Raw genomic sequence first — 12,026 nt, 5'->3', positions numbered from 1 at the left:
GTGTTGTCGCCTCCAGGAGCCGTACGGTTTCAGCTGTCGGTGCAAAGGGGAGGGGGACCGATCCTCCTGGGAAGGGGGTGGTCGCGGGGTGCGGCGGTGGCAGGAAGGGGGGGGGGTTGGGTTGCTGGTGTCGGGGGTGTGTGCGTGTTGCCGGCGGGCGCCAGATCCCGCAGTGAGACCGTGTCCTGTCGGCCGTCGGGGTACTCCACGTAGGCGTACTGGGGGTTCGCGTGGAGGAGGTGAACCCTTTCGACCAACGGGTCCGCCTTATGTGCCCGCACATGCTTTCGGAGCAGGATGGGTCCTGGGGCCGCCAGCCAGGTCGGCAGCGACGTTCCAGAGGAGGACCTCCTAGGGAAGACAAGGAGACGCTCATGCGGCGTTTGATTAGTGCTCGTACATAATAACGACCGGATGGAATGGAGGGCGTCCGGGAGGACCTCCTGCCACCTTGAAACTGGGAGGTCCCTGGACCGTAGGGCCAGTAGGACGGCCTTCCAGACCGTGCCGTTCTCCCTTTCTACTTGCCCGTTCCCCCGGGGGTTGTAGCTGGTCGTCCTGCTTGAGGCTATGCCCTTGCTGAGCAGGAACTGGCGCAGCTCGTCACTCATGAAAGAGGACCCCCTGTCGCTGTGGACGTATGCGGGGTAACCGAACAGTGTGAAGATGCTGTTCAGGGCTTTAATGACTGTGGCCACGGTCATGTCAGAGCAGGGAATGGCAAAAGGGAAGCGGGAGTATTCGTCCACTACGTTAAGAAAATATGCGTTGCGGTCGGTGGAGGGGAGGGGCCCTTTGAAATCGAGACTGAGGCGCTCGAAGGGGCGGGAAGCCTTAATCAGGTGCGCTCCATCTGGCCTGAAAAAATGCGGCTTGCATTCCGCGCAGATGTGGCAGTCCCTCGTGACTGTACGGACCTCCTCTAAGGAGTATGGGAGATTGCGGGACTTGATGAAGTGGTAAAACCGAGTGACCCCCGGGTGGCAGAGGTCCTCGTGGAGGGTTTGGAGGCGGTTAATTTGTGCGTTGGCACATGTGCCGCGGGATAGGGCATCGGACGGCTCGTTCAGCTTTCCGGGACGATACAAGATCTCGTAGTTGAAGGTGGAGAGCTCGATCCTCCACCTTAAGATCTTGTCGTTTTTGATTTTGCCCCGCAGTGCATTATCGAACATGAAGGCTACCGACCGTTGGTCGGTGAGGAGAGTGAATCTCCTGCCAGCCAGGTAATGCCTCCAATGTCGCACAGCTTCCACTATGGCTTGGGCTTCCTTTTCTACTGAAGAGTGGCGGATTTCTGAGGCGTGGAGGGTCCAGGAGAAAAAGGCCACGGGTCTGCCCGCTTGGTTAAGGGTGGCCGCTAGAGCTACGTCGGAGGCGTCGCTCTCGACCTGGAAGGGGAGGGACTCGTCGATGGCGCGCATCGTGGCCTTTGCGATATCCGCTTTGATGCGGCTGAAGGCCTGGCAAGCCTCTGTCGACAGAGGGAAGGTCGTGGTCTGTATTAGGGGGCGGGCCTTGTCTGCGTACTGGGGGACCCACTGGGCGTAGTACGAAAAGAACCCCAAGCAGCGTTTCAGGGCTTTTGGGCAGTGCGGGAGGGGAAATTCCATGAGTGCGTGCATACGTTCGGGGTCGGGGCCTATTATCCCATTGCGTACTATGTAGCCCAGAATGGCTAGCCGGTCGGTGCTAAAAACGCACTTGTCCTCGTTGTACGTGAGGTTCAAGGCTTTGGCGGTCTGGAGGAATTTCTGGAGGTTGGCGTCGTGGTCCTGCTGATCGTGGCCGCAGATGGTTACATTGTCGAGATACGGGAACGTGGCCCGCAACCCATGTTGATCAACCATTCGGTCCATCTCCCGTTGGAAGACCGAGACCCCGTTTGTGACGCCAAAAGGGACCCGTAGGAAATGGTATAATCGCCCGTCTGCCTCGAAGGCTGTGTACTTGCGGTCACTTGGGCGGATGGGGAGCTGATGGTAGTTGGACTTGAGGTCCACGGTGGAAAAGACTTTATATTGGGCAATCCGATTGACCATGTCGGATATGCGGGGGAGAGGGTACGCGTCTAGTTGTGTGTACCTGTTGATGGTCTGGCTATAGTCAATGACCATCCTTTGTTTCTCCCCTGTCTTCACTACTACCACCTGCGCTCTCCAGGGACTATTGCTGGCCTGGATTATGCCCTCCTTTAGTAGCCGCTGGACGTCGGACCGAATGAAGGTCCGGTCCTGGGCGCTGTACCGTCTGCTCCTAGTGGCGACGGGTTTGCAATCCGGGGTGAGGTTCGCAAACAAGGACGGGGGTTGCACTTTGAGGGTTGCGAGGCCGCAGATAGTGAGTGGGGGTATGGGGCCGCCGAATTTGAACGTAAGGCTCTGTAGATTACATTGGAAATCTAATCCCAGCAAGGTGGGGGCACAGAGTTGGGAAGGACGTTAAGTTTGTAGTTTTTGAACTCCCTCCCCTGCACCGTGAGGGTAACTATGCAGAATCCCTGGATCTGTACGGAGTGGGATCCTGCAGCTAGGCAAATCTTTTGTGCGCTGGGATAGGTGGTCAAGGAACAGCGTCTTACCGTGTCGGGGTGTATAAAGCTTTCCGTGCTCCCGGAGTCGACTAGGCATGGCGTCTCGTGGCCGTTTATTAGGACCATTGTCGTCGTCGTCTGGAGTGTCCGGGGCCGAGCCTGATCGAGCATAATCGAAGCGAGCCGTGGTTGTAGTAGTGGAGTGGGGTCCGTTGTTGCCGTCCAAGATGGCGTCGGGGATGAACAAAATGGCCACCCCCATACATCGCACGTGGCTGGGGGGTCACAAGATGGCGGCGGGGGTGGACAAAATGGCCGCCCCCATGCGTCGTACAGGTCTGGGGCGGTCCAAGATGGCGGTGCCCCTCCTCCCCTCGTGGTGGTCGGGACCCAAAATGGCGGCGTCTGCGGGTCGCACATCGGTGCCCCTCCTCCCCTCGTGGTGGTCGGGACCCAAAATGGCGGCGTCTGCGGGTCGCACATGGTGTGCTGGGGGGGCTGGGAGCGCTAGGACCGCGAGCGCAAGGACCGCGCGGAGCTCCCTCACCGCGAGCGCTAGGACCGCGAGCGCTAGGACCGCGCGGAGCTCCCTCACCGGGGACAGCGGTGGTCGGGGCCCAAGTCGGCGGCACCGGCGGGTCAGGCGTGGGGCCGCGAGCGCAAGGACCGCGCGGAGCTCCCTCACCGGGGACAGCGGTGGTCGGGGTCCAAGTAGGTGGCGCCGGCAGGTCAGGCGTGGGGCGCGGGACGGGGGTTAGGGTGGCGTTAGGGACGCGAAAAACTCCCTCCTCTCCGTGGAGAGTGTTGGCCGGGACCCAAAGCGGTAGTGCCGGCGGCGGGTCATACATGGGCTGCGGGGAGGGGGGTTGGGGAGCGTAGGCGGCGTGCAGGGCTCCCAGTTCTCCCGGGACCGTGGTGGTCGGGACCCAGAGCGGCTGCGCCTGCGGGTCGTACATGGCGTGCTGGGGGGGTTGGGGCGCATAGACTGCTTGCAGGGCTCCCTGTGCTCCCGGGACGGCGGCGACCACGCGGGACCGGCACACAACCGCATAATGGCCCTTTTTCCCGCAGCTTTTGCAGGTGGCTGCGCGGGCCGGACAGCGCTGTCGGAGGTGTTTCGCCTGGCCGCAGAAATAACAGCGGGCGCCCCCGGTGCGACTCGGCGTTTGGACCGCGCAAGCCTGTGGGGTGTCCGGGGGGCGGGGTAGGGGGTTTGCCGCGACGGGTATGTACGGGGCCCAATGGCCTGCCGCGCGGTCGGGGCCGTAGGCGCGGGTATTACGCGCGGCCACGTCTAGGGAGGCTGCTAGGGCCCGTGCCTCTGAGAGTCCTAGCGACTCTTTTTCTAGAAGTCTTTGGCGGATTTGGGAGGATTGTATACCTGCCACAAAAGCATCGTGCATTAACATGTCCGTGTGTTCGTTTGCGTTCACCGACGGGCAGCTGCAGGCTCGTCCCAAAATCAGCAGCGCGGCGTAGAACTCGTCCATCGATTCTCCGGGAGCTTGCCGTTTCGTCGCGAGCTGGTAGCGAGCGTAGCTTTGGTTAACTGGGCGAACGTAGAGACTTCTGAGTGCTGCGAACGCCGTCTGGAAATCGTCGGTGTCTTCAATGAGGGTGAAAATCTCCGTGCTCACCCTCGAGTGCAGGACCTGCAGTTTTTGTTCGTCTGAGACTCGGCCGGTGGTCGTTCTGAGGTAGGCCTCGAAGCAAGTCTGCCAGTGTTTGAAGGCTGCTGCCGCGTTCACTGCGTGGGGGCTGATCCTCAGGCATTCTGGAATGATCCTGAGCTCCATAGTCCTTTTTAGGCACGCTTAATAAATTGTAGCGCACAAAGACTCCATGAGACGAATAGAGTGAAGTCGATGAGGCTTTATTAAGCGTGTCTGTTCCCCCGCAGCTTGATAGTAAACTGGCCTGCGGGGGAAGACTCCGGCTTCTTATACTCCGCCTTCAGGGCGGAGTTTGAGGTCAACGGCCAACCAGGACCCGGGATCTGTCAGCCAATGACATTAGGGCTTCCAGTCCCACATGACCCCCAATACATACTACCACACACACATTAGCTGTCAGCATAAATGGCAACACGGGCACAAAATTTCACAAGAGTTGGGAAACGAGATTCTCGCCGGCGAGATCCCATTTCCTGATTTTCCACGCCCCTTGTCCGCGACATAATGAGGATACTGCCCAGGAAGGGGGAGGGTGGGGCACTGGTGGGGACATGAGGAAACCAGCAAAATCATTCTCGTGGTCATGGCTGTTTGGGAGGGGTTGGGGGTCTGGGGAGGGATTGCCGCTTGCAGGCCTTTGCAGCTCTCCATTATTGTGGTGCTCTTGGACGCCAATGGGTTTGTGCTTGGGGAGGCCTTAGGTGTGGACTTTGCACATCTCAGGTCACATTGCTGCAATTTAAGTGATGGTTTCCAGGAGGGATTGCCTTTCCGGGTGACAGCTGGAAGTGACTGGAAGCATAAAAATCCACCATGTCACAGAGTGCGGTTCGGTGACACTTCAGATCGGATGGGCAACGTGGAGGACAATGACGTGGGGTGCTGATTAGCTCCATGAAGGCAATAGGACCCTGACAAAAGGGGACAACAAGGCCAGTCACATTTATCCCCCACCTTCAGGCTGTAAAGGAGAACAGCAGGCCCTGAGCAGTGTGGATGGGCACTGGGTATGGTCACAGAGGTCAGACCATTAGGGATGTTATCATGTGTGGCTGGGTGTACAAGATGGAGGCTCATATTATCCGCTACCCATGAAAGTTGGGGGATTGCAGGCTAAAGTTAATGATTAAGTTGGGTGTAATCTAGAGGCTTGAAATAAATCCATTGAACCTCACCTGCCACAGGAGGAAGTCACTTCTTGAATAACATCCCTGATCTTTCCTTGACTAACCAATTATGCCCATTAAGTTAGTATTGTAAAGCATGATTTTGCCACTGATTGGCGCCCACTCTATGGCTTGCACTCGCCATTCAATTAAAGAGCGTCAAAGGTTTAGCCCTCAATACAAGGGGCAAAGTTAACAGAACTCAACAGGCAGCCCTGAACCAAGAGGTGTTGTGGCAGAATTTCACCATCAACAACAGCCCCCCCACCCCGCAGGTCAAGTCAATGTACACAAGTGCCCTCAGTCCTAAGCCCAGGGGGGGTTGCGGGTCACTAAAACTATCCACCGTAGATGCCCATCTGTCACATGGAGATGGGAGAGGCTAATGTAGGGACATGGCCATTGTGAGATAAGGGAGTTAAGCCTATTGGAAAGGTGCTCACAGGGGAATGTCCATGGCTGGTTATCCCATGTCCTGAAAGGGCAATGGGTCAGGGCATTGACAGGATTTGTCATTGCTCCCATATCTGTTTTCTTCCATTCAGTTCTTGGAGCCAGTGGACCTGTCTTCTTCTGACTGCAGCAGAACAGGAAAGAGGATATCAACCAAGAGTGGCTCCGTAGCACCTCTACTGACCAAGCTGGCCAAGTCCTAAAGGACATAGCTGCTAGACTGGGTCTGTGACAGGTGATGAAGGAACCAACAAGAGGGAAAAACATACTAGACCTCATTCTCACCAACCTACCTGTCACAGATGCATCTGTCAATGACAGTAGCAGTGGAATTGTTGTTGGAGGTCAGTCATCTCAGTCCCGGGCCAACACTGCAAGAGTTCCTCAGGGTTGTGTCCTAGACCCAACCACCTTCAGCTGCTTCATCAATGACCTTCATTCCAACTTAAGGTCCGATGTGGGGATGTTCGCTGATGATTGCACAATATTCCGCACCATCCGCTACTCAGATACTGCAGCGGTCCATATGCAAAAGCAAAAAGACCTAGACAATATTGAGGCTTACGCTGACAAATGGCACGTAACATTGACCCACAAAAGTGCCAGGCAATGACCATCTCCAATAACAGAGAATTAATCCATCGCACCTTCACATTCAATGGTACTACCATCACTGAATCCCCGACTATCCACATCCTGGGGGTAACCATTGACCAGAAACTGAACTGGACTAGCTTTATAAATACTGGGCTCAATTCAACTAATGAGAACAAAGTCCCAAAACGAGCACGTTTAGCCGCGTGTTTCCCGGTGCTCGCAGTGCCGAGAAACTCATGGCTAAATATCGCGACTCGCATAGTATTGGGGCCTCAACAGGTAATGTGGGTTGGGTTCGCACATATCGCCTGAGGAGCTCCCATACTGGAACTCCCCAGTGTAGCGAGAGATAGGGGGCGAGATTCTCCGACCCCCCGCCGGGTCGGAGAATCGCCGGGGCTGGCGTGAATCCCGCCCCCGCCGGTTGCCGAATTCTCCGGCACTGGAGATTCGGCGGGGGCGGGAATCGCGCCGCGCCGGTTGGCGGCCCCCCCCCCGCGATTCTCCGGCCCGGATGGGCCGAAGTCCCGCTGCTAGAATGCCTGTCCCGCCGGCGTGGATTAAACCACCTCTCTTACCGGCGGGACAAGGCGGCGCGGGCGGGCTCCGGGGTCCTGGGGGGGGGGGGCGCGGGGCGATCTGGCCCCGGGGGGTGCCCCCACGGTGGCCTGGCCCGCGATCGGGGCCCACCGATCCGCGGGCGGGCCTGTGCTGTGGGGGCACTCTTTTCCTTCCGCCTTCGCCACGGTCTCCACCATGGCGGAGGCGGAAGAGACTCCCTCCACAGCGCATGCGCGGGGATGCCGTGAGCGGCCGCTAACGCTCCCGCGCATGCGCCGGCCGGAGATGTCATTTCCGTGCCAGCTGGCGGGGCACCAAAGGCCTTTTCCGCCAGCTGGCGGGGCGGAAATCAGTCCGGCGCAGGCCTAGCCCCTCAAGGTTAGAGCTCGGCCCCCCAAGATGCGGAGGATTCCGCACCTTTGGGGCGGCGCGATGCCGGACTGATTAGCGCCATTTTGGGCGCCGGTCGGCGGACATTGCGCTGATACTGGAGAATTCCGCCCCAGGACGCCATTTGAAAAAGGCCCCCGAAGCGACCTCCAACCCCCTCAGCCCGAATGCATGATGGGAGTGTCCCCGCCCCCTTCCCCCCAAGCAACAACCTTGTAGGGCACACCGGCCCGATTTTGTACCCTGACAGTATCCCATCCCAGCTGGCATGGGGAAGAAGGGCGGGAAAGAGAGGCGACAGGGTGAGTGTTGAGGCTGCATGAGGTAATTGTGAGTGAGATCACCATGCATGTGTGATGGGCGTATTAATGGTGTGGGTGGGCACATGAATAGGGTGACTTATCCTGGCTGCTTGAAGAAGGTCATTCACCTTCTTCCTGCTCTGTAAACCCGCCAATTTATGTAGCGAGCTGGCACTCACAATCGCTGCCAAAACCTCCCAGGTGAGGTTGGTGACCTTGCTGGCAGGCCATAGGCGTATGCAAGGGTAGAGCATGTCACGTCTCTGCCCCACCCCATCCAACATCTTCGTTCAGGCTCTCTTCGGGAATCGTGGGGCTATCTTCCAGGCTGCAATCGCCCCGATTGGAGTGGAGCAAGTGCTGAGGAGGTTTTTAAAAGGTGCGTTTCCCCCTCCCCAATTGCTGAGATCAAGTGATGTGAATCAGAGGCCGGTCACCACGAGTGTGGCTTGAAACCCACGCAAAAAATTTCTTAGAGTGCCTGAAGATATGCCGATTTTCCTTGCCAGCGGGATTCTTTCCCGTTTTCTCATTGAAATCGACTGTTTGAAAAATATCGAAGATTTCATCCTCTATTTCCTGATGAACTCAATAACCTGCATTCCACTCTCTGCTGGATAATTTATATATGTTTCTCCTCCCACAGCCCTCATTTTCTTTCCCTATATCAACACCCCATTCTTCTGAAATTCTACTTATTTTACCTGGCAACACCCACACTTCTCTTCCAGGATCGTTGCAACCTGACTGTTAAATCCATCACTTCTTCCTCTCAATTCATCACATCCAGGTAACGATGACAGATTTTCTTCCCTAAAGGAAGTTAGTGACCAGACGGGTTTTTAGGGCAATCTCGTAGTTACACAGCCACCATTACTGATAATTGCTTTTTATTCAATATTTATTTACCTAACTATATTTAAATCCTACAGCTGCCATAGTGGGATTTGAACTCATGTCTCAGGATTATTTGTCCGGACCTTTGGATTACCAGCCCAGTAACAATATAATACCATTCCTTTCTCGCAAGACAAGGATAATTCCAGAGTCCCTTCTTCCACCAGCAACTGTCTATTATACATAACCTCCCCATACTTTTCACCATCATTTCAAGTACTATGGGCACGATCTACCAGCCACATCCCACCCAAACTGGGGCGCGATGTGGCTGGTCGATGCCGGGAGAAGCCTCTTCCGGGATTTACACGGCTTGACATGCCTCATGAAACCTAACAGGATCTCGCGAGATGCCGCAAGTGGGATAAGTATTTGGCAAATCTGCATATTAGAGTGAACAGCTCGTCTCACCCTTGGGATCAAACCGCTTTGTCTCGCTTAGCTGAGCCCCATTCGGCACTGGTCCCCACAAACAGGGACCAGTCCTCTCCTGCACTGAGGAGTTAAGGTGAGTGGAGGTCCTCAGTACAGGGGTCTCCCATGGGATCGGAGACCCTCCGGTTGTTGGCCTCTGGGCAGGGTGGCACCCTGGCCCTGCCATGTGGGCACTTGGCACTACCAGCCTAGCACCTTGGCAGTGCCATGTGGTTGCCAAACTGGCACTGCCAGGGTGCCCAGGTGGCACTGCCAGGCTGGCATTTTGCCCATTCCAGGGATCAGATCTGGGGATAACGTGCCTGTATGAGGTGGGGTGCAGGTGGTCCGAGCTCCCCCTTACTGGTGAGTTGGGGCATTGGGGTAGTCCGGGGGTCACCGGGTATTCGAGAGATCAGGGTGCCATTTCAAAAGGATGTCCTGATCTCTTTCTGCACTGAGGCGTTTAGGCGAGTGGAGTTCCTCAGTGCAGGAAATGTGACTGAATGTGGCCTTGGCGGGGGCGGAAAAAAAACAGAGTGCCGATAGATAGCGGGGTCATCCTCGGTGCTACGGGCGGTGGCAATGTCCCTCGAGTCCTGCCCAGAACAGACTTTGTTTTTTTGGTTAGATCGTGTCCTAAGTCTCACACCAACATCTGATTATTGCTGATCCCTTGGTAACTTGCTCTTTTATACCCCTTTCCATTCCTTCTGCATATTGGTTCTTTAAATGGTGTTAATATTGTCATCTGGCCCTCTGTGCATGTGAAAGAATTGGGACACTATTTTAAAAAAAATATATATATTTTATTCAAGATTTTTTGGCCAAACATAACAGTACATGGTTTTTCTTTTAAACAACAATAAAGCAATATAAATAACAGTGGCCAGTTTTAAACAAGTAAATAAATAATATATAAACAGAATCAAAAACAAAACTAAATGGCAACTGCCTTGTCAAAAATAGTTACTCTCCAAAAATACAATCCAACAGTCCAATATACATTCGGACACTATTTAATACAACAGGACTTCCTTAATAGTTGCTAAGTTCCAAACATTTATTTATTTTGTGTTTGTTTTTCAGGAGTGCCAACGAAAACTGGATCATAAACTTTCATTGGATGCCTACCTGTTGAAACCTGTCCAAAGGATTACAAAGTATCAACTCCTCCTAAAGGTAAGAAAGACTCTTGACAAAGGTCTGTCATTCAAAGATTAACGGAGGCAAAGACGTTGCTCTACGTTTTAGGAGTGTTTAATATTACAAGCACCATGCCTATAATTTTGATAGAAATGTGATAAAGTTCAGAAAGTTTGTGTAACAATGGTCATTCACCTGATTCATTTCTGGGATGAAGGGTTTAATTTATGACAAAACCTCAAACAGGTTGGGCCTATATCCACAGGATTTTAGAAGAATAAAAATAAACTGAACGTATTATATATTATCCTGAAGGGACTCAATAGAGGATGGCTGCCAGAGAGAATGTTTCCTCTTGTTGGGAAGGCTAGAATATTGGACACAGTTTAAAAATAGGGGCGGGATTGTCCGTTGGCCGACGCCGGCTTTGGGAAACGTGACTGGGCGGGTAATCGGTTCTGGCGTTGAGACCATGGTGCCTGGTTCTTGCCAAACCGTGGCGTCAATGCGTTCCACTCCGCACGTAGAGTAAACGCCATTTGCACATCATTAGCAGGCCTGACCCAGTATTCTCCGGGGCCTTCGCGATTCTCTGGCCCCAATTGACGGAATTCCCGACTGCGAGGTTCACTTGTGCTTTTAAAAATTGAGAAAAGGGCGTTGTGGCTGATGAGAGACAGAAGAAGGTAGGATAAGGAGATGCTGTGTCGAGGCTCGGACCGCCATTGCTGTGGTCTTCAAGGCATCCATCTTGCTGCGCACCCCACTAATCACCCACCTTGGTCTTGGTTCTGCAGAGTGACACATGCTGCATGGGTGCTCCCACATGCGAGGAAAGGGTTTGCAGTGACAACTGGGGCCACTTGTAGCCCTTTGGACCTGGTTGGGCAGGGGGGTGTGCACCATGCTAACATGTCGACCTTTCACCCCAGACAATGGATTTTGGAATTCAGCCAGCATTGGTGGCCTTCCTCCGAGTTGCCGCAGCCGTGGGGTTGCACTGCGCTGTACAAGTTGGAACTGCTCGAGGAGGAGGAAGCTGCAGCAACAGAGCGTGCCCCAAAGGAACAAGAATTAGCTGCTGAGGATGGAGAGCGAGCCGCCCAGCAGGTCGACGAGGAGGAGGAGGTGCAAAGGAGGCACCGCCAGACCAGGCATGCCTTCGAAGATTCCAGCTGAGCAGGGGGAGTGCGACATATCTGCCAGATCATAGTGCACCTGGCATGGTGGGGGAACAGAGGAGGACACCCACTCCCGGTGGCCATCAAGATGATGGTCGCCCTGAATGTTTATGCAGCAGGTCCTTACAGGCGCAGGAGTGGGGACCTGTCTGGGATCTCACAGTGCTCGGTGCACAGGTGCATCCGCGTCATCACAAAGGCCCTATCGCCCAGTTGGCACAATATATTCATCTCAATGTGGACTGAGCCCACCAGGATGCCCAGACAGCGGGTTTTGCCTCCATTGCCGGGATGCCTTAGGTCTAGGGAGTGACTGATGGAATGCAGATGACAGGCCGCTCTACACAAACCGAAAGGGGTTCAACTCGATGAATGTACAGTCGGTATGTAACCATCAGCTGCGCATCATAGACGTCTATGCCCGATACCCAGGCTGAGTGCACGACACCATCATCCTGGTACACTCGTCGAATCCTTGCCTCTTCGTGGCGCACCCCCAGGTGAAGGGTTGGCTTTTGGGAGACAGGGGTTATCCGCTGCAATTGTGGCTGAAGACGTCTATCTGGAGTCCAGAGACTGACCAGGAGACCCGCTACAATGATGCCTACGCAACGACCAGGAGCGTGTTCGAATGGTGCTTCGGCATCCTGAAGATGCGGTTCAGGTGCCTGGACCGCTCTGGAGGGGCCCTCCAGTATGACGCTTGGAGGGTC

General features: G+C 55.0%; 1 protein-coding gene across 7 annotated transcripts in view; it reads left to right on the top strand.

Annotated features, from left to right (window-relative positions):
• mcf2l2 (MCF.2 cell line derived transforming sequence-like 2) overlaps positions 1-12,026 on the top strand; it is a 650,277-nt gene that overhangs the window by 493,710 nt on the left and 144,541 nt on the right. For all 7 annotated transcript variants that reach the window (XM_072474222.1, XM_072474228.1, XM_072474225.1 and 4 more), the window contains exon 20: positions 10,076-10,168. In XM_072474222.1, the coding sequence (XP_072330323.1) occupies positions 10,076-10,168 (93 nt within the window). The remainder of the gene's footprint in view (positions 1-10,075; positions 10,169-12,026) is intronic.

Source organism: Scyliorhinus torazame, chromosome 14, assembly GCF_047496885.1.
Source record: "Scyliorhinus torazame isolate Kashiwa2021f chromosome 14, sScyTor2.1, whole genome shotgun sequence".
Taxonomy (NCBI): domain Eukaryota; kingdom Metazoa; phylum Chordata; class Chondrichthyes; order Carcharhiniformes; family Scyliorhinidae; genus Scyliorhinus; species Scyliorhinus torazame.
The sequence above is the reverse complement of the archived record's forward strand: the minus strand, read 5'-3'. Positions and strand labels throughout refer to the sequence as shown.